This window comes from Semicossyphus pulcher, unplaced genomic scaffold, assembly GCF_022749685.1.
Source record: "Semicossyphus pulcher isolate SPU_LCO1_2020_fin unplaced genomic scaffold, fSemPul1.0.p SCAF_3, whole genome shotgun sequence".
NCBI lineage: Eukaryota > Metazoa > Chordata > Actinopteri > Labriformes > Labridae > Semicossyphus > Semicossyphus pulcher.
The window spans coordinates 8,452,322-8,475,067 of NW_027211704.1; the positions used below are offsets into that span (position 1 = coordinate 8,452,322).

Genomic DNA, 22,746 nt, shown 5'->3' on the forward strand with positions numbered 1-22,746 from the left:
CACAATTACAGCTACAGGGAGGAGACTGAGAGGAGAAGAGTCTTTGAGGAACAACCTGTGAGCAGAGAAATCAACAGGCGCTAAAACAAACACACACAGTCACACTTACAGAACTTTCTGAAAGGGCCACATTATGAGCCGTGAGGAGGAGAGAAGCTGGGAAATGTGTTCGGAGGAGGGCGAACAGTTCGCTCTCTGTGTCTCTGGTGTCTTTGGAAAATGGAGAGAAGTTATAACAGACTGGAACAGCTTCTTCTTTTACTTCAACCAGAGGAGTCAACACTTCATATCATAAGCATGTGTTATACAACAGTTTGCGTATTGTGTATGTCCTATGTGACGGTTCTCTGTTCATATTAAGTCCTGAACCCTTGAAACACATGCAATCTTTTTTTTTAATTTACATTTTTCACATTTACAAACACAGATGCAGTAAAACCAGGTTCTTTATTTGCCATTTTTGCAAACGTAGAGTTCCAGAAAAGATGAAGGACGCCTCCGCGTACAGCCTCCAGATGAACAAGTAGTTAACATAACATCACTGCAATTAAATAATCAGACTGAACAACTGCAAATTTAGTTTTTCGCCGAGGCCCTTAATATAATTGAAACTGATGTGGTTCTTCAGGACCAATCAGCCTTATCAAGCTTTAAAGGCTTGATTGTCATTTAGTCTCTCGTCTTTTTTTGTGAAAGACTCACCAGAAATCAGACTCAGAAAGACTCACCAGACGGTGCATAAACTCCAAACTGTCAGTTAATTATTGACACAAGCTTTTATTTGCACTTTACAGGTTAATTATTAAGATATTTAACTTTAAGCTTGAGGAGTACTAAAAACATGAAATGATGAAAATTGCCCCCAAAATAAAATGTTTTATGGGATTGCTTGACCTTCAACCTTCGACCATGGAAAACGAATCACTTAACCTTTGAATCCAAGTGGAAATGTGTTCCATCCGTCCATCCATCCATCCATCCATCCATCCATCCTTCCATCCGCCCATGTCCTCCAGGTCTCTCCGGGGTCTCTGGCTTCCTCCCACTGTCCAAAGACATGCTCATTAGGTTCAGTGGTGACTCTTAATTGCGTGTAAAAGCGGTAAAGATAATGGATGGATGGATGGATGGATGGATGTCCTCCAGGTTTTCATGAAGTATTGTATTCCCAAAAATGTGATGCATGTAGTGATGCAAAACCTGAAAACGTTTTGTTGGACTCTAGTCCTGGTCAAACAGTTGCCTGTTTTTATCCATCCCATTTCCCAAGAGGAAAATGCCGTCAGAATATGCAGATACAGATACACACGGTGTCTTCTGTTGAGAAACACTAAACATCTGTAATGTTTGTGTTTGTTTTGTGTAATACTGGTGGTTTTGGAACGAGGCGTTCCCCAATCATGTGTGGTGATGTTCAGGAATCCACATGTAGTGTGTTTCTTCTGTTGTGTAATTACTGTCTACACAAACTGATCAATCGTCTTCGATCGTGTTCTGATAAACTCAAACGGATGTCATTTATTTGCTTCTTTAGGTCCTTGACTCGGCTGCACATAAAACCCAGAACGAAACAAAGTCTGTCTCTTCTTGTCAGGTTACATTTTTCTCTAAAGTCATCCTCAGTCGACTCCGAGCTCCATTAGGCATGTCTGAACACAAGCGCAGCTGACGCCCACGGTGTGTTCAGCACCTGGGTACAACACACTCTGTCACCCTGTTGTAACTCATGTGTTGCTGAATGAACGTTTACGACATCAAACAGGGTTGGGCCGCAGACTCTGATACTGACTTTATGACGTTTTCTTCAATAAAACTGGAGAGCAGATTTTCAGTCGTATTAAAGTTCCTCAATGAAGCAGAAAGAAGTTGTTGAGATAAGAAAAGAAACGACAGTTGAATAAATGATTCAGCTCGGTGCAGTTTCAAAGTAAAAGCCCAACTGACATCAAGGATTGTAAAAGTTGATTTGATCACTTTATTTGCATCGTGGTTTTAGTGGTAGTTTCAGTGTTACCATGCTCGTACTCACATGATGTAAAGGCCTGTGAATGTTATTAGTCTCCTACTTCAGGCGGCATCATTTTAACGTTTAATAATCACGTTTCCATTCAATCGTCTTCATCACAGTTCTTTATAAAATGGGAACCTAACTTATATATATTGACTTTTATCCATGCGCTTCACCTTGTGTGCTTCACATGATTGACCCAAACCTGCCATAGTGCTCATCAGCCTGTTGGGTGTGCAAATCTAAATGTGTTTGCTGCTGTGTTTTTGATTGGCAGGCCGCTGGATGATTAAAGGCACCGAACAATTTTAACGCCAGCACTCGCTTCCTCACGTGCATGTTCCACCCACATATGTTCCCTCCCTCCACAGTGCGATTGTGATTGGTTTAAAGAGTTGTGTGGAGTTGTGATTGGTTCAGAGGGACCCTCCTCCAGCGCTGACGCGGTGCATAAACAAATTATAGAGAGAGGTCTTTGAGGACGAGTTTGTGATCACTTAAACTGCTTAAATGATAAAGTTAACATGTAAGGGGGGTTACTTTCAGTTTGACCTCCTAATAAAGTGTTTTAGATCATCTTGACGAACGTTTGTGATCATCATAGCCATGTTTCTGAGATTAATCTGCTCCTGTAGCCTTGTTACCCTGATTACATTACATTTTAGGTTAGGACTGGAATCATTTTAAATTCATTTTTTGCACTTCTTGGTGCACATGCAAACCTGTTTCTGTTCATGCTGAAACATGTCAAATTTATCGCTCACTGTTCGTATTCTATAAAGATGTATTCCTTTTATTTTTAGCCACTTAGGAGCAGCTGCACAAGCCTGAAGCCGGGGTACCTGCAAAGTCATAAAAAAGCCTTAAATTTAATATTCTCACAATGAAAGTGTTACGTTTGCTTTGAAAATACTTGAATAATATTTACTTAGGTCTTATTTTTTTCTGGTCTTACAGTCGAAGAAGAAAAACTACAATATCATAAATAACTGTCAAATGTTTAAAGTGTGAAGTGTCCTTGTTTAACGCAACAACTCTGTTGGGTGTGACGACAGTACAGGTATTGTTAACGTGTATTATATTTCCTCATGACAGTGGGGTACGAGGGACCGCGTTATTCTTTAAAAGCGCTAGATTAATTTCTTGCAGCTTGAGGAAGCAGCTACACAAGCCTGAAACACCACGCTGTCCTATTATCACTAATATGATACACTTTATACTCTGATATTATCACTTATAAACATGTTATTGCAAATGTGTTATAAAACAAACTCTCCAATACGCAGTTTCTTTTAAGTTTACTCCACAAACTTGACTTGCTGTTACTGCTTCAGTTCCAAAGTAAAGTAAATAATTTGTTGTTATTATAAACACATTTAGTAAAAAATCTTAAAGATATCTTCATTATCTTTCCTGCAGTCTGAACTCGTGCTTTTATTTTGTTAAAAACAAAACCGTGGATGGGCTTTTAAACCAGGCAAGATTTAACACACAAACACACACACACACACACACACACACACACACACATTAAAACATTGCACAGCAGACTTTTGAAACCTCTACTTCAGCTGCATTAAAAGCATTTCAAAGACTCAGCTGTGGTTCAGAGTTTCAGACTTTAATGTCCTCTGAGCTCAGCAACAGGGAGGGAAAGGCAAATAAACCAAACACACCTCGCCACACCTTTAACGTTTAACCCACGCCTCATACCTGAGTGTGTGTGTGTGTGTGTGTGTGTGTGTGTGTGTGTGTGTGTGTGTGTGTGTGCGCGCGCCCACCTTCTGCCAGGTTTCTGTTCATGTTCCTGCAGCCGATAATTAGTGTTTTGTTTGTGAGCAGCCACGACCGAATAGACGAGGAAAGGAAGGAGGAAGGAAGAGGAGGAGAGAGGGGGTGATGGAGAGCGAGGAGGGAGGAGGAATAGCGGACGATGAGGGAGAGATGGATCAGAAATGGAGGGATGGGAGAGGGAAGAGAAGATGTAAAGGAGGATGGAGGAGTGTGTGTGCGGGGGAAAGGGAGGGCGTGCTTCAAACGAAAGTGTGTACAGTCAGTCCAGGTTTCACGCTGACATCACTTCCTGTTAGTGCCGGAGTGTTGGATGAATGCGCACACTCGTTCTTTCACTGTGATTGATCTATTTTTTTACTTTACATAACTGAGCTGTGACTCAGCATCGCAGCCTGCCTCCCTGTGTGTGTGTGTGTGTGTGTGTGTGTGTGTGTGTGTGTGTGTGTGTGTGTGTGTGTGTGTGTGTGTGTGTGTGTGTGTGTGTGTGTGTGTGTGTGTGTGTGTGTGTGTGTGTGTGTGTGTGTGTGTGTGTGTGTGATCCTGCCTGCTTCCTCTCTGTGCAGCTCTCAGATTTTTGATATTCAAATAACCAGAAATGAGTCGGTGTGAAGTCACACGATTCAGAGTGTTCTTTGTGAATCTGCTGTGTCACTTTGTACCAGCACAGAATGGAGACGCGTGAGGAAGCGTGACTGTAATGCTCCACCTGTCATTGTTGATTAATCTGCTACAATACATCAAATCCTTAAGATAATCAGGCAGCAGTAACATCTATATAACAGATATCTGCTTATGAATGCAGCATCTGTAAGAGCACTACCAGGTTTTTGGTGTCGTACGTGCTCTGGTTTACGTTTTAAATCCGAGTATTTTTCATTAACTGTTAGGGGTGCAACGATTAGTCGACATTGTCTGCAAAAATCGATGACAAAATTAGTCGCCAACGGATTTAATTGTTGATCATCATTTGGTAACGTCATCATGCCTGTTTTTCATGCTGTGCGCAGACATAGCATCGTTTTTCTGAGTTGCTGAGGAGTGAGCCATCTCGCATCCTCACTATCTCTGCTCAGAGTTGCGCGTGTGTGCTTCCTGAAACGTCTGAAGTCTGGGAGCATTTCACCCCCAACGCTGCAAAGAAAAGGATCGCCTGCACGATTTGTTGAGCAGATCTTGCTTATCACGGGAGCATGCTGGTAATGTGCGAGCATTTGAAGTGAAGGAACGATGGACCTGTGTAATTGTGTATTTTTTATATCAGCACTTTGTCTGTCGTTGGTTTTTAAACTGACAAAAACTTGTGTTCGGATGTTTTATTTCTCTTTTGTATCCGTAGGAGGCAAATCAGCAGCAAAGTTTATTGAAAGACATATTTTTGAATGAAGAACTCTTAGACCCGTAAATCCAAAGTTTCTTGCATCTTTCTGCTTGTGACGTCAAGATTATTAACCAGCAAATCCTGTATCAGAATTCCTCAAGAGTTCCTCTAGTTGTAGTTCCGACCTGAGGAGGCCTTCATGTCATCAAGTCAGGAACTATTTCTTCAGATTATTTTGACACATAATTAATGCAGGGTTTCCACATTTCAAGGCTTAGATTGTATGCAGAAAAACTTTCCATGTGGACAGCGAAAGAACGGGGAAACATTAGCCGTTAGCCGTCATGCAATCCTCTACCAATTCAGTGAAGGACTGTTTAGCTTTTTATTAACCTCTATAAACAGATATCTGAGTAAGAGTGCAAATAACTGTCTGGTCGTAGACGTCGTCTTCTCAACTGTCAGCCAGACTGTAAACATTGACAAGCGCACAGAAGAAGTGTTGACCCAGATATCCAGCACCAGTTATCTGCTTGCCGCTCGGGAAACCCCGAGAAAAGCAGCAGATCCTCACATTTTAGTCGCTAAATACAAGAAAAAGTAGCTCGAAACATCAGTTTTAATCAGTTAGTTCGTCTCATATCACAGGACAAACATCCTCCAGTCATTTTCCGTTATTTAGGGCAGTAGAGTTGTAAAGCTGAGGCTGTTATCTTTCCTGTTATATGTTTATTTACTGTATCTTGATTTTTCACTGTTCCACCATCGCCTTGTAACACTGCACATGTCCCCGCCGTGGGATTAAAGAGGATTATATTTTCTTATCTTATCAGACATGCAGGCCACGATTGCTTTTTGAAGAGTGTCCTGGCTGCAAGAGAACATGCACACTATAAAAGCAGACGTGATTTACATTCACGACATAATTTAGTTCCCCTTTTAAACATTTAAAAGTTGCATTAAAACACCTGAATATGTTTTTAATGCGTGCGTGCGTGCGTGCGTGCGTGCGTGCGTGTCAGAGACGTCGGTTTAACAGGAAGTGTTGTGTCCCCATAGACTGAGTGACACAAAGAAACTATTATGAAGGGCTTGGCTGTGTGTGCTTGTGTGTGTGGGTGTGTGTGTGTGTGTGTGTGGAGATGACAGAGGACTCACTGTAGAAATGATGCAGCCCTTTTCCTTCTCTCCTCTGCCCGTGTAAACGTTTGTGTTTCCCTCCAAATGTTGCACCGTTCTGAATTAATGATCTAAAAGTTGGCCAAACAAAATCTAAATCAGTGTTTATTTGCAGAAGCTTCATATGAATCTTCTTCTGTATTAATCATGTTTAAAAACAAAGCTGTAGTTTATAAACCCATTTCACATTTCTGTTTCCTAATGAGTCTGACTTCTTCCCAAAGGTTTAAATTTACATGTCGCAAACTTCCAAAAAAATTGCATCGTGCCCACTCTCTCCTCCCCTGTGTCCAACACTATCCACTGTCCTCTCTCTAAATAAAGGCATAAAAGGCCAAATAATCTTTAAAAGCAAAAATATATATGTATATATATCTCTAATAGTGGTTAGCGCTGTTGCCTCACAGCTAGAAGGTTCCTGGTTCGAGTCCCGGCTCAGACGTAGTGGGCCTTTCTGTGTGGAGTTTGCATGTTCTCCCTGTGCATGCGTGGGTTCCCCCGTGTACTCCGGCTTCCTCCCACAGTCCAAAAAGCTTGTTAAGTTCACTGGTGACTCTAAATTGCCCGTAGGTGTGTATTTGAGCGTGAAAGTCTGTCTCTGTGTGTCATCCCTGTGATTGACAGGCGATCAGTCCAGGTGTAACCCCGCCTCTCGCCCTGGCAGCATCGTCATTTTTACCACATCCATTAATTTTTGGAGCTTAAATGTGACAGCAGGTGGCATTAATGTGCAGAGTGCACCGCAGGAAACAAAACATTTTGTATCTGCAGACAGACTTTTCTAATCACATCAGTCAAGCTTTAGAAGTATTGTTGCAATAGCCAGGGCTGTTTTTAATGCAACAAATGGAAATCTGTCAGGATGCAGATTTATTGTAAATTCAACGTGGAGTAAAGTCTTACTGAGTTACAACATTTCTTTATCAACAGTGTCCTGCAATACCACAGATATGATAGAAAAAATAATGTATAAATCAAACCACAAATAAGAGAGGAAGGTGTCGTAAAACATGCATCAACCTCCACAGCCAGATGTTCTTGAATCTACGGCAGTTTGAATCGGTTTAATGCAGCCACTGAAAACAGCTCCCAATGATTCAGAGCGTTTTGAAATGCTCTTCCTGTTTCTCAATAAATAATAACACAGTGTTAAAATGATGGACACAGAAGCTGTGTGTGTTTGAGGGGAGGCTGCTCAGTGTTGTGTCAGTCTGTGTTACACCCAGAATTGTTGTAATACATTTGGTTAAAAGTCACTGCCTCATAAGAGCTGTTAAATGCTCATCAAGCGGTGTTAGATGGAGGATCTCATAATGTGAGCACTTCTGTTGTTGCGTGTTTGAAACTTAATAATGTTCCATCCAGTTAACAGAGGAGGATTGTGAAAGGAGGCGGGCTCTTTCTTACATAATTCATCAACAAAAGGACGAACACACGTGCGGTGTGCACACATTTCAACACTAAGATCTTAATCACATCCATTTTCTTTAATCCCATAACATGAAGCAATGATGGCACACATGCACACACAAACACACACACACTCACTGCTCTCACACACAGACTAAATGCAGGTTTTTTTTTAGTTCAATTCCTCTTTTATTTTGAAAGTTCAGACCATAGCAGCAAGAAATATATCACTTTAAATGTTTCATTTTTAACATTTCAACATTAAAATGTCTAAAAATGACCAGACCTTTTTATTTAGTAGAGTTAAGTATTTATATTGGACCAAATTAGGCAAGTAGCCTTTTCCTGTCCTATGTTACATGCTTAAGCTGCAGTGGAAGAGTCAAATCATGGTTTAAAGCAAGCTGCAACATCCTAACTGAAATATGAAGCCAACGCAAATGTGCCAAAAACTGCAGTTCCCCAAATGTCCACCAGAGGCTGCCTCCAAAAGAGAGTCCACCCCCATTAGGCCCCATGTTGAAGTGTCCCACGTTACAGCAGAATTAAACATGTTAACAGCCTGGTTATCTCTGTCGCTCATTTCTCTATTCATGACAACAGAAATTGTGTTGAATTTTTATACAACTCACTACAACTAACTTATGCATAATTAGGGGTGTGGCCTCTTTGAGTGACAGGTGGGAGCTGCTAGGTGTCACCTCAGCTAATTCAGTCACTGATCTCCACCATGTTTGTGATGTTGGAGCCTTTTGCAGAGTTTTCATGTAAATATCACACAAATAATTTGGCTTCCTGTTGCAGAAGTCTGAGCTCCAGTTTCTCTGCAGGTATCTGTGTCTGTGTTTAGCATACCTGGCTTGTTAGCTTGTTCAGTGTTTCTCATATACTGGTTTATAAATGCGGGCCCGTGCATGGGAGTCAGGATGTTGTTGGCTGTTGTGATCAACACTGGTTGTTTTTAAGATACCCAGTTGGGCTGTTTGGGGCTTTTATTTTGTAGTTTCAATGCTCCAAACTGATACATATTTTGAAAGGTTATCTCTTATCGCTCCATTTCAATTTGTTTTCAAAATAAAACTCATCATCTTATCGTTGTGTTTTTGTTTTGTTCCCCAGGAGCCACCAAGGAGATCGGCTCAGCGCTAACCAGGATGTGTATGAGACATCGCAGCATCGAATCCAAGCTCAAACTGTTCACCACGTAAGACACACACACGCACACACACACGCACGCACACACACACACACACACACACACACACACACACACACACTTTCACACAGCACACACACACATAGATTAGTGATGCATGTGTTATTTACTATGTTGGGAGGACAGGTGGAGGTGTGAATGATGGTGCTATGGCACCTTTTACAGTCTCCGACAGTGTGGGAACTAGACGATCTAATTACTCTCAACTGACATATGCTCATACACACGACAGCTACAAGGTGTGTGTGTGTGTGTGTGTGTGTGTGTGTGTGTGTGTGTGTGTGTGTGTGTGAGAGAGAGAGAGCAGAAGTTGCCCTCATATAACCCCTCTTCACTGTCACTGCTGTGGCGTTACAGCCGTTTCTCTTTCATTACTGTCTAATGTCATTAAGGAAACTGTCAGTCAGAGGACACACACACACACACACACACACACACACACACACACACACACAGTACACACAAAACCTTCAGCTTAAGAGTCAGGAATTTCCCTGAGGAGTTGGCGGAGACCAAAAACGGAGTTAAAAGAGTCAACTGTTGTTAACCAAACATGGCTCTGAATCTCTGATCATGTTGCTCCATAACTGCTAGATGTGTGAAAAAGCATCTGTTAGACAACAAATGTGCCAAATGTAGGTTTTCTGTTTGCAACTTGTTTTTGTGCTCAAAAGTGGGACAGAAAAGTTGCTGCAGGTTAAACTCTGTTAGGACAAACAGTTTGTAACCCAATGATCCGGACCAGTGATTTGGAAGTAAACACCTTAAGGCTGGCCCCCACTGACAGATGTTTACAATCTTAACAGGTATTGAAAATGTGAGCGAGCCCACACATGACGACAGATAATGATAGATTGAACAGCTTTGTTCCTGTAGTGTGTGGAGAGCAACGATATGACCCAAACAGCACACCGCACACTAACAAATTCATTCACCAACAACCAGAGTCCGACTCTCACAGCTGGAAATCTCACTAGCGGTCAGTGAGACTTTAGAGTAAACAAACATGGCGGACGACGGGCAGGAAGAATTGCCGATGATAGTTTTTGAACAAACTGTGGCTGAAGTGGTGGAGACGGCGTAAACATAAGCTGGACATTTATACACATGTGCTTGTGTCGCCATGGCTGCGGTTGTTGTGCTTCCTCCTTTAGTCAGCTTGCTCCGTTCAACGTGACAATCCACAGAGGCCATGCTCGGCTGTCCTCGGGGTTCCCCCCACACACATCAGGATATCAGATATCAGTTTAATATTTGAAATCGGTGCGGCCCTCGCACCACGGGAACATCTGGAGAGATCATCTTTAGAAACCATCAGAACGTCAGGACTTTGCTGACTTTTGTCTGAAGGAGGGAATCGTGCCCAAAATCAGGTTGATTATCCTGTAGTGTGTACTAAAGTTTCTTATGCGGCTTCCAAAGTGTGAAAGGTTCTGTAGAGCTCCTCTACTCCCAGCTTCACCTTTGACCTAATGTGTGCTACATGAAGTAACACAGAAATATGCTGACACACCCACAGACGATGTGTTAAACAGGAACATACGAACCATATTGGACAGCAAATTCAAATACCCAATACATTTAGAGATGTAAGCTTGGACTGTGAAGATTTGGTTTCTAGTTTGTAGGCTTGTTTCAACATAATTGGATGAAACACAAAGATAAAGTGAGGCTTTTTAATCTTCTCCTCAGAGCTCTCTCAGAAAGTCTCATCACCCCGCTGGAGTTAAAGATGGAGGAGTGGAAGAAAGTGGCCAGTCAGCTGGACAAGGACCACGCTAAAGGTATGCTAACATGCTAACACAAACACACACACGTACGGAGACGTGTACAGATGCGAACTGTCCCTCACTGCCGGCTTGTTCTTGTTGTTTAGAGTACAAAAAGGCCAGAGCGGACATCAAGAAGAAATCATCAGACACCATCAAGCTGCAGAAGAAGGTGAAGAAAGGTAAGAAGAACACCTGTCGGCTCAAACATTACCATACAGCAGGCTGTCTGCAGAACTGAAACAATAATACAGTCTTTCAAATTCACTTATCACACAGTCAAAAGCAATATGAAGAGGATAGCATGCATGTTTACAGCTAATAGCAGAGCTTGTTTACGTCAGGAGAAGAAGAAGAAGACGCCACCTGCTTAACATTAAAACCATCTTAGTCAGAGTGAGATAATCCTCCACAGCAAACATGAAGAGTCTGTGCGATCCCGCCCTCGTTGTACTGAGAAGTGTTTTCAGATCTGCTCTGCGTTATGTCTCCTGTCAGTCACCTGACACCCAAAGGCAGAAATAATCCCTCACAAATGTGTTTCTATGACAACAAAACTGCCCCATGTATCTTTTATTCAGCCTTGTTTTTAAGTGCGTAAAGTAAGTGTCTTTCATTAATTTAACGGTCTTTTTTTGGTGCCCTTTAGTCCATTAGAGATGAATATATAGCACTACATACAGGTCTTTTAACAGATTGTAGCAACTTGTCTTTTATGGCCTGGACTTAACTTTCTTAACTCGGGACTTGTTGCACTTTAGTCTGGACTTGCAAAACTTATCTTAGGGTTAACTATTTGATCTAAACTTGGGACTTGTTGGTCTTAAATTAAAGTTTATCTGTCTTTACTTGAGACTTGTCTCGACTCTTGGCTGGTGAAACTTGATGTGTGACTTGTTGGAATTGGTTTAAGTCTAGTTGGACCTGACTTGTGGTCTTTGGTCTTAGCTCTATTTGGACTGGGACTTGACTTATGACAAGTTGGGCATTACTCCAAGCTTAATAATCTTGACTTAGAACCTGTGGGACTTGACACAGGACTTGATGGAGTTTACTTGTGACTTGTTGGTCTTGACGTTGGATTTTTAAAATCTTGCCTTTGAAGGTGACCTAGAACTGTTTTGACGTAAGACTTGACGTACACCTCTTGAACTCGAGTCAAGACTTGTTGCGGTACTCTGGGTTCACTTGTCTTGATGTCGGTCTTATTGGTTATGTTTGGATCATCTTGACTCAGGAGTTTTTGGACTTGAATTGTTTGAACTTGGTACACAACTTGAGATTTGTTGGTCTTGACTATGGACTTCATAGTCTTGGCTTGGGACTTGTTGGAATTGACTCGGGTCTGTTTGACTTGACCTGGAACTTGTTTGTGTTGACATGAGAATAGTCTCAGGACTTGTTGGTTTACTCTTGGTTTACTGGTCTTGATGTAGGTCATGGTCTTAAAACTTGTTGGACTTCTAGCTCTTGACTTTTTGGACTTGTTAGACTGAATTAGATTTTCATTTTAACTAATAACTTGGTTATCCTGACTTGGGACTTTTATTTCTTTCCCTGGGACCTGAACTGGAGACGTGTCGGACTTGACTTGTTTTGGACTTAGCTTGGGACTTGTTGGACTTTACTTGGGACTTGATTTCATAGACTTGAGAGAATCTTCAGATTTGTAAAAGAGCCAGTTTATATCACCTCTAGTATTTCAACAGGTCCCGTATCTCGGCAGCCATTTTTGTCAAAGGAGGTCTTTTTATTTTAACTTGTTAGGTTAAGATATTTTTAATCTGGTTGAACTTAACACTCACTTTTACTATCTTTTAGTAAAAGCTTTGCTAAATTCAGAGCGGGTAAACAGCTTCTTTGCTGTCAGCTTCTGTTGACTGTTGCAAGGGTAACCCAGGCATACAGCCAGGCAGTCACCTGGGCCACACCCACCCCTGCTATCACAGAGACACACCCTGTGGCTGCCATGGTTGCACCTGGCCGCACCATCCCATAATCAAAGGGACTGAACCGGCTGCACACTGACTTTAATGGTAGAAATAGAACAGAAACGCCCAAACACGTGCACAAACACACATTTATGCATGCATAAACACACACACACACACACACACACACACACACACACACACACCACAATCAAAATGTAACCTCGAGGCCTTTACACAAATGTCCTCTCTGTCCTCCCTCTCCACAAATCCAATACGCAAATCCACAGACACAGAAATAGTCCACGCATGCACACATCACACACACACACACACAAACACACACACACACACACACACACACACACACACACACACACACACACACACACACACACACACACACACACACAGTCTCAGCCCTGACCCGCCCATGGTAAACACAGTGATGTCTGATGTGGGTTTAACATCTCTGAACACGTTCTCTGCTGAGCCGTCTTTTCCTTCCTGCTTTTCCTACATCATCTTCTTCACTGTCTCTTCTTTCTGTGCTCCATCCATCATCACAACTATCAAAACATAAAACATTAATTTAAAGTTTAAATATTCAGAAAAAAACATTTTGTGGACATTTTTTTTAATTTAGGTCTTATTTTCAAAGCTTTCTATTTGTTATAATGTCACTGTATTAAAATATGTATAAGCCATGTATGATCCATCACCCAACGCTTCTGCCGCCTCATTTCAGTTTCATTTCAGTTCATAAAGTACAATTAAGTCCAACTGTTCCAGGAACTAAGCATGTCGGGAAACCTTGTGCACACAACCACAGTAAGCACAGTCAGTCAAAGCTGAAGCAGGAAGTTGGTCTATCAACTATAATGGATGATAAAAATGGTGAAGACTTCAGGGGGTCATGGGCCAAGTAGGTTTACAAATACAAGGAATTTGTTTTGGTGCAGAACAATTAACACAGAACGAGAATAAAGACTTAAAGAGAATAAGATAAAAAATGGGCAATAAGAAATTTGTACAACTGTAAAATTACTAAAACACAACCTACGTGGTGAAACAGTATATCTAAAACATAACACTGATGTGAATCTGTAAACCCTCTGTGAGGCTCAGAGAGACGACAAGAAAACAAGTCAGCAGAAGAAAGAGACGAAACCACAGCTTCACATGTTGTCACCACGTAATGACACGGCACTCACACACACGCACACACACACACACACACACACACACACACACACAGACACATAAGAACACACCGTTTTCCTTTACAGAGGACCAAAACTGTTTCTGCACACTCACCAATCAAAGCTTCGCATTGTAATTATCCTGCTCTACAGGGGTGTGTGTGTGTGTGTGTGTGTGTGTGTGTGTGTGTGTGTGTGTGTGTGTGTGTGTAATGAGTATGGACAGACAGAGGGACTAGTTAGACTAGAAAATTCCTCCTCACACAAGTCCAGTTTTTTCGGCCTTGGACTGTTTTTAATCTAGTGGATTAACTGTAATGAATACATTGTTTTCTATTAAGGCAGCAAAACAGAACAAGTCTTTAAATCACAAACATCCCCCCATCTCTCGGTCTTCTTAGTTCACGTCAGTTCATTCTCCTGTTGCAGAAACATCTGCAGTGTCATATAGTATGATGGAAGGAAAAGGAAAAGCTTCATAACTGTAAACATCTGCTCCGTTACTAATCGTTACATGTGATTCTGTGTGTGTGTGTGTGCTCTGTCATTATGTGGTGTGTAACCACTCCAGATTGGGAATCTCCAACATCTTAGAAACACGACGAGGCGGATGATGGGAGGAGAGTGGAGGGAATAAAAGTACAGACTTCAGCTCAGCTCTTATGACTCCAGCATCCCTTGATTTTTGTCCTTGAATGTCTGGACTGACGTATTTCAGCGATTAACGCCTGCGGTTAACGTAATTAAAACATTAATGTTTACAACAGCTACGTAAATACTTCTGTTTAACATGCACCAGTCTCTATTCACAGATTCTACATCAAAATATACATAAACTATAGAACCTGTAGGCGTGGGACCGGATTTCTAGTACAGGAAGTGTTCTGGTTTCCGCTTGTAGTCCGAGTGTTATTGACCAATCACCTATCAGCAGGCTGCGGCATATGCAGGACAAACAGTCCGTGGGGAGGGCAGCAGCATCCCAGCTCCCATCAGCGGTCATCTGACAATGATTTATTAATCTTTATAAACAGACATCTACATTGAAGTTCAGCAACAATTCCCTGACGCCGTGTCGTGAAAGCCGTTCAGCGTTTAGATTTCCCGACTTCCTCAAATGCATCAGAAACGATGGCTCTGACCTCCGTTCAACAAACTTCTCATTTTAAAGTCGTTTTCTTCTCCTCTTGAGGACAGACCTGACAAAGCTTCATTTTGACTTGTTACTAATCTGCATCATGATGTTGTTATTGCAGCAAACTTAAGAGCCGTTGATTAAAGTCAGTCACAAGAAAATCTGTTTCTTTTTCGGGTTCATACCGCTGAATTTCACTTCACTTTTGATTTGAACACACGGTCGATTCTCGAGCTGCTAACTGGACTGTTTTCTACAGAGAAGACGATAGACAGACGAAAAGATCAAAGATGGCCGCTGTCCTTTTCATGCTTGTTGCTGTACTGAGAAGAAAAGGAATACAAGACGAGGATGGAGGGAGGAGTTACAGTCATCCTCTCCATGACTCTGCAGCGGTTACTGTGGTCAGAAAAATCAAGGATGTTTATAATGAGAGAGACAAAAAAGAGGATCAAGCAAAAGAGAGAAGAGAGATGATGTATTTGTATCTCTTTCTCAAGTGGGTGTGTTGAAGAAGAGGGGGATGTTGGAGGAAAAAGATGATGTCAAGTGGAGGTGGAGAAAGAAAGAAAAGCAGACAACGGAAGAGAGGTTAAGGGTGTTTAACAAGGAAAAGAGGGGGTAAAAGAGGACGAGGAGAAGCAGAGAATACAACCTGATGGTGAGGAAAAAGAAATGTCAAAATAGATAGGGAAGTTTAGGAGTAAGGGGGGATTTAGCAGGAGAAGGAGGAGGAGAGAGGAGCTGTGAGGTTAAAGGAGGTAGAGGAAGTTTGTCTCATGTTCTTATTTGAATCTTCAGGCGTTTTTTTGCACGCAGCTGCTTCATGTTTCGACCTGCTTCGATAGCTCCATCGAAACTTGTTGAGCACGTGAGCTGTCATCTGTGTGACGTTGATGACATGATCAGTGTGTGACGCAGGTGGTCTAGACTGCTGGATGAATAAGCAGCTGTTTAACATTTAAGCTGTAAATAAGAGATCAGCTGTGTGGAGGTATTAGTCATCGTGATTAAAAACAAACTGTATGTTCTATTAGTCAGCAGAAAGATCATTAAATATCTCTGTAGCAGAGGTCGTGTGTTACAAACTGTTTACTGTGATCTTAATAAGATGACTCACAAACATTTGGTTTTGGTCAAAACTGCCTTTTATGTTGAAGCCGACAACAGGGCTGCAATTAATCAAATATTAGTCCTGATCATGATTAAATAATTAATTGACATTGATACTGACATTTAAAATGCTCCGCCCGCTAAAAACTCTGATGCATATTAAATCAAGCGCTCCCTAACTAACAGCCACTCCCCCAGGGGGCGATGGAGACGATTTAGCTTCACTTTTAGGGGAGCTGGCACGTCATGTGATGAGCGGCTACCTCTCAGCGACAGTTTAGAGTGAAAGAGTAAACAACAGAGACTATCAGAGAAACAAAAGTCAAATGTTTGGCACAGAAGACGAAGAGCTGGTCGCCTGAAACGTCTCGTCATCGCTTGTTTGGAGGTATTTCAGGTTCAGGGCAGCAAAAAACACTCCACAAAGAATGCATGAAACTTGTCTGCACCGCAAAGCATCACAACTAACTTGTTCAAGCAGCTGAAACAACAGCAAAGTGCAGCATGATGAGTGTATGAAGGCCAAGAGGAAGGACGAGCTACTCCCCGTCCTCCACCTGACCACCCAACCTTCCAAAGAAACACTAAGCTTACAGATTCAGTCACAAAGGTATGTGTCCTATAAAAACTGTGGGTAATGAAGGCTTCAGGAATCAGTGAACACATTGGACAAAAGAAATGCCATTCTGCATGCAATTAAATACTTTATTTGCCTGTAGAAGATGCACCAAATTCAGGTAAAGAACCTCATATTAAGTCTTAGTCTGATGCAAAATTTGTACCTGAGGAAAAAAGTGTTACTCTATTTAAATGTGAAAGACGAGCCTCTGTAGTTTTTTATATGAAACAATAAAAACATGATGAGGGTCAGGTTCCCTCTGAGACTACATGCTGAAGAAAACAGAGACGTCTCTGGGTGTTATAGACAGAAATACCCACTAACCCACTCAGAGAAGCGCTCCCAGCAGGTTGTCATCACTGTTGCTGTTTCCTGGTTTAGCCTAGCCTGAAGCTAACAGTAAACCTGCGTGAGTGAGGAATGCTAACAGACTGATTTATGGCTGAAGAAGTCAATGAAAACACTTTATCTAAGATTGAATCTGTCCCTGAACACTTTGGGACTTCCTAACTGCAGAGCTGTAAAGGGCCCAGAAAATATATAGTTTAATAATTTAAAAAAAATGCCCAGTAACTTCCTTTCTTTGGGACTACTTTCAGCTGCGGATTAATTCCCATTAGGTGCTGCAGTCAGGGTTTCCAGCAGCAGAACGGTGTATGTGTGATCAAGTCAAAATAAACTGTGTGCGTTTGTGTTCTTGGCAGTGAAGGAACATGTCACCCAGTGCAACAGTGTGACTCATTGACGGATTGTTTTTGCACAATGGAGCTCTGTGGCCCAGAGGAATAAGATACATCAGGCTTTGAATACACTCAGAATACCTGAGTGGAGGCTTAATGCACTGAAGGCTTTTGGTGTTTAATGGAATGTGTTCCCATACACAGTATAATCAGACTTATCCTTGAAGCATTCAGATTGAATAAACAATCACTTCTTTAATATTTACCGCCGTGTCAGACACATCAGAGCTTGTAGAAAAATGCCCATGAATGTTATTATCTCCACCACCGAGCACCAGAGTGATAATTCAGGACACTCCTAGCTTATCCAGAAACAAACTCCTGGGTTAGGGCACAGAACATTTCCCAGCTGGTGAGAATCAGCTCCGCCTGAACTGTGTTTCACCTTTTAACAGAGTGAACGAGTTGACTCCGAGCAGAGCGCAGCGTCTGAGTCCGGCTCTTTGTGTTTTTGTGGGTGTCGAGCCAGAGCCTTGTAGAAACAGTCTGACAACACGCAGCCTGTCTGTGTGTTTCCACAAGAGGCCAGACGACAGGCGGACCAACAGCACGCCGACACTGAGCTTCTGTTAGCCGCCTGGAAATTACCCCTCTGTCCTCTCACTGCTCACACCCACACACACACACACACCTGAGAGGACGGGCTGTGTTTAGGTTGAGCTTTATGACACAAAGTCTGCAGTGTGTGTGGAAACTCGCAGGATTTACTGTCTGTGTCTCTGTTTTTCTGCCTCTTTCTCTCTCTGTTTTATTTTTGTCATGTTTCCCAGAAAAATATCTTTAGATTAGTAAAAGAAAGACCCAAAGTTGACTCAAATATCTGTACGTTTGTTTATTAGCTGCGTCATTACAGAGCAAAAATCCTTCATCCACTTCAATTAGATGATTTTAAAGTACCTTTAAACCTGCGTCTTACAGGTATAAAAGAGATTCATGAACGCTGATATGGAAGTTTTGTGTGCAGCTGAACTAAAATGTTGCTTAAAATGGAAGTACAAGTACATAATAACACCATGTAGTCGTTCCTAAACCTCTTACTTTATACCTCCAGGTGGTGTGTTTCCACATGTGGGTGGTCTGCAGCTCAGAGCTGAGTCTGTCTGTCTCTACCTGCAGGTCTGAACCAAAGACACTCAGACCAGACCAACACTGAAACACACAGTTACAGTTCAGCTCGGTCACAGTCTCTCCACACGGTTCAAATTGTTCCGTTTTACATTTCTGATGTGTGTAAATGAGGCGGGACGTGTCTCCACCTCCGGGCGCTGCCTTCTTGTTCATTTGTATCCAGAGTGTGTGCGGTAGAGATCGGCTGGTGGAGCCGCAGTATTGACATCCCGCCCCTTCCTCCACCCAAAGCACACATTGACCTTGTGGCCGTGACGTGTTGGAGCCCTCAGGTGGGCTCAGTCTGCAGCAGAGCAGCTTCTTGTGTTGGTCTGAAGCAGATATTCACGGTTAAAAAAGGAACATTTGGACATAAATCAGCATGATAAGAGCTAACTGTAATGACAGAAACCATCTTTGAGAAAAATGTATTCTGACCTTTTTTTTGAAGTGTTTTCTGTGTGAGACAGGCTGGATGTTTTTGGAGCGGTGAGCTTTGTTTGAGGATCATATGATGCGGCGGGTTTGGCTCACATGTCGGTGCTGGAGTCCAGTAATCAGTAAAGTAAATCACATCAGAGTGAGAGAGAGAGAGAGCTGTCTGCAGCTGCGTCCTAATCCAGGTGCTGCAGCCTCCGAAGGACGTATTTGAAGGCCGATTGCGCCACAGAAGCGCGTCGAAGGCTGTCCCAATTCGAAGGCTCCTTCAGATGAGCCCGACAGATGCGCCCAACAAATGCATCCTCTGTTTTCTGGGCCTGCATCTCAGGATACGGTGGGCTGCGAAGGATGCACACGATGGATCATTCGCGGCCCACCGTATCCCGAGATGCATTGCGGACTTTGAAATGGCTGAGGAATACACTTTAAATGTAAAAGTTTTTGGTTTCAACTCAATCGAACGTTTAAATAAAAAACAAAAACAAATTATCTTTAAAATAATAGGTTCACTTACTCGCCGTTAGTTATGCTAGCTAGTTAGCCCGCTAGCTACCTGTTGCTGACAGGAAGGGAGGGGCGTTTGGTAACACAAGGGTAGACCAGACCGTCTCATTTCAGTTCCTTTAACGGTCTACGCAGGCTGTGACTGGAGCATCCTCCGTGGACCGCCTCCTTCGAAGGCTGCAGCCCGTGGATTGGGACACAGCTTATGTCTCTCTTATAAATTCAAATTCTTTCTGTATCACTCTCTCTCTGTTTCTCCGATGATTCACCGGCATGCTATTAATAATTGAGCTGCACTACATATAGTGTTAAATCAAAACAATATCAGATTAGCAGTTAAATAAGTCTAAATAGTAAATATTTAATTCTCTGACAGATTTTTACACTTAATTTGTGTCTCTTTTCTAATAATCGCACATTTAAACACAAACTGTGTCAGACCCACACAGGAGGGAAAAGGTCAGGCAGCACATGTGGGATGAACAGCTGACGTTCAGCATTGTGTGTGTGTGTGTGTGTGTCTTCCCTTCCTGCCTTTATGCCGGCTGTGTGGTGTTGTGCTGCCCCCTGCTGGTAGGATCTGGGTATCACAGAGTGTGTAGTTTGCTCCTCTGATGCTGCTGTTTCTCTGAAACACTGTCTGAGATTTACTGTGTATGAGGACATTATTTAAATATTTCTCTTATTCTTTAACATAATTATGTTCTCATCTAGATACATCTATACTACTCATTAGTTACTTGTTGGTTGTTTTATTTCAGGACCTGTGTTGTTATTTCAAACTCTGCAGACAAATGTAGCCTAATTGTTTTTTTAAGAAAATGAGTTTAGTTTCAGTTTAAACTGGATTTTTTATTCTCAGATTTTACGTGGGTAATTTTCAAAATATACCCCCAAAAAAGCCGGACCTGACTAATGGGCGTGTTGTTGACTATACTGCCTGTCGGTGTCCTCTCAGGAGCTGATGATGTGAACAGGAACAGCTGATTTCTGATAAAAACTGTTACATTTGTTTACCTGGATCTTCATGAGTTCCTCCCGTGTGTGTCTCTTTAGGGAAGGGCGAGGCTCGGGGTCAGCTGGACAGCGCACTGCAGGATGTGAATGTGCGTTACGTCGTCCTGGAGGAGACGGAGAAGAGAGCCGTGTGCCGAGCGCTGGTAGAAGAACGAGCGCGATACTGCGGCTTCGTCACCATGCTGAAGCCCGTGCTGGTCAGTGTGCATGTCTGTGAGGATGACTGTGGCAGCCTGTTAGTCTAATAAAACCACACTAATCATTAATGTGTGCGTGTGTGTGTGTGTGTGTGTGTGTAGGACCATGAAATCAACATGCTGGGCGAGGTGACCCACCTGCAGACCATCCTGGAAGATCTGACCAACCTGACAACAGAGCCAAATAAACTCCCAGCAGCCAGCGAGCAGGTACAGTCCTTCTCCTCTCTCTGATGCACGGACACGTGGGTTTGGGTAGACGAGTTAGAAACTATTGGGGGAACAGGATAACTTATGTTTTTTATATGGGATTTGTTGAAAATATGGATTATTACTGGCTGCAGACAGAAATATAGATCACCAGGAGGTTTGTTTATGTGCTCGTTTCTGTCTCTCAGGTGATTTTGGACCTGAAGGGATCTGACTTCAACTACACCTATCAGACACCTCCAGCTTCTCCCAGTAACACTCTGTCCAGGAAGAGCAGCATCAGCAGGTAACACACACACACACACACACACGCATGTACGCACACACTCTACAGCTGTTGCTGGTTTACTGCCTGCTGTACTTCCAGCAGTTTTTCTAACAGTATCCGTCTGCAGTGCTGCTTTTTTCTTGTTTTGATGCTCTGTTTTTTTTGTTGCTAATCAACCAGATTGTATCAATGAAATCAGACTTGATGAAAAGTTTAAAAGTAATTAAAAAGTTTAGAGCAAGAAAAGACTCAATCAAATGATAGCTATGATGTTATACATGTATGTCACGCTATACATTTAGGATTTATTGCTTTTATATAACAGTTAAACAAGCAGCAAATAGTAATAAACAGTAATAATCAACAACAGATAATTTTTTGATCCACTAAGGTCCCAATCAGAAAGAGTGCGTTTTGCACTTTGGCTGTAAAACGCGAGGCGCACCACACTGCTCTTCTGTTGAAGCCTACGGTTAAAAAAAGAGCAGCTCGCTGCGCCTTTTGTTTTTTTACTGTTGTTAAAGCAACCACCGAATCATTAGCTGTCGTTAACCGTTAACCCGCCTCTCCATTCATCCGATTGGACAAGGAGAAAAAACGGCAATGACGTCGGGCACTTTTCTGCTTTGAGTTGAAGTTTTCAACGCGAGGCGCTCAGAGTGTTTCCTCAAAAACATGACGCACTCAGCAACGCAAAAGCAGCGCGCAAAAAGCTCTCACTGAAGCCGCTACAAAAAGCCGCCCCAGCTGCTAAAGAGCACTCTGTCTGATCGCGACCTAACTCAACTGAACTTTTGTTGCCGAGCAACCCAAACATTCTCCTGCTTGATTAGACATACACAGTCTGCTGTAATGTTAAATAACAGTATTCAAAACACCTGGCTGAGGCGGAGTGATACACGGAGTGAAAAGTCCCAGTGATGATGTTCTCTATATCACCTCTCATGGGATGCCTCTTGTCCAGTCAGATTAAAACAGTTTGTGTGTGTTTCTGTAGTAACTACCAGTCTGGATCAGTGAGACACGTTCCCTCTTTGGACTCCATCAGCTGTGCTGTCGACGGAGTACACATCCAGGTAACACACACACACAAACACATACACGCACACACATCCACCCACCACAGTCTGTTTCAACAGTTTCTTTGAACACATTATATGAACTTTCTACTCAGGACAAAAAGATCCATCTATTTTAAGATGATTGTGTCCTCTATCAAAAGTCACTGAATCCTTTAGATGACCTTTAACCTTTTGGATTGTACTTATCATTTTATCTGTTCAATAAAGCTACATGAGGGTTGTTTTATTGATTGTTTCAACTGTAAGACTACATTAGCCCCAGTGCACAGACGAATCATTAACGAAGTAGAAAGTGGGTAAAAAGCCTGAGAGCAGAAGATTTGAGGCTCAAAAAATGAATGCACATGTTTTCTAATATTGTCACATATAGTAGAAATGATACTTTTGGCCATGTGCTGTACATCAGAGAAACTCAGGAAGTAATCTGAAATGTGCTGAACACATTAAACTCATGCTTTTATTCCTCTTTATAACTTTAATTCTGTT

At 42.3% G+C, this 22,746-nt stretch overlaps 1 protein-coding gene across 3 annotated transcripts in view; it reads left to right on the forward strand.

The window, feature by feature from the left end:
• Positions 1-22,746, forward strand: part of mtss1 (MTSS I-BAR domain containing 1) — a 70,053-nt gene that overhangs the window by 36,560 nt on the left and 10,747 nt on the right. For all 3 annotated transcript variants that reach the window (XM_069677995.1, XM_069677994.1, XM_069677996.1), the window contains 7 exons: positions 8,829-8,913; positions 10,618-10,709; positions 10,802-10,876; positions 20,543-20,700; positions 20,803-20,910; positions 21,099-21,196; positions 22,176-22,254. In XM_069677995.1, the coding sequence (XP_069534096.1) occupies positions 8,829-8,913; positions 10,618-10,709; positions 10,802-10,876; positions 20,543-20,700; positions 20,803-20,910; positions 21,099-21,196; positions 22,176-22,254 (695 nt within the window). The remainder of the gene's footprint in view (positions 1-8,828; positions 8,914-10,617; positions 10,710-10,801; positions 10,877-20,542; positions 20,701-20,802; positions 20,911-21,098; positions 21,197-22,175; positions 22,255-22,746) is intronic.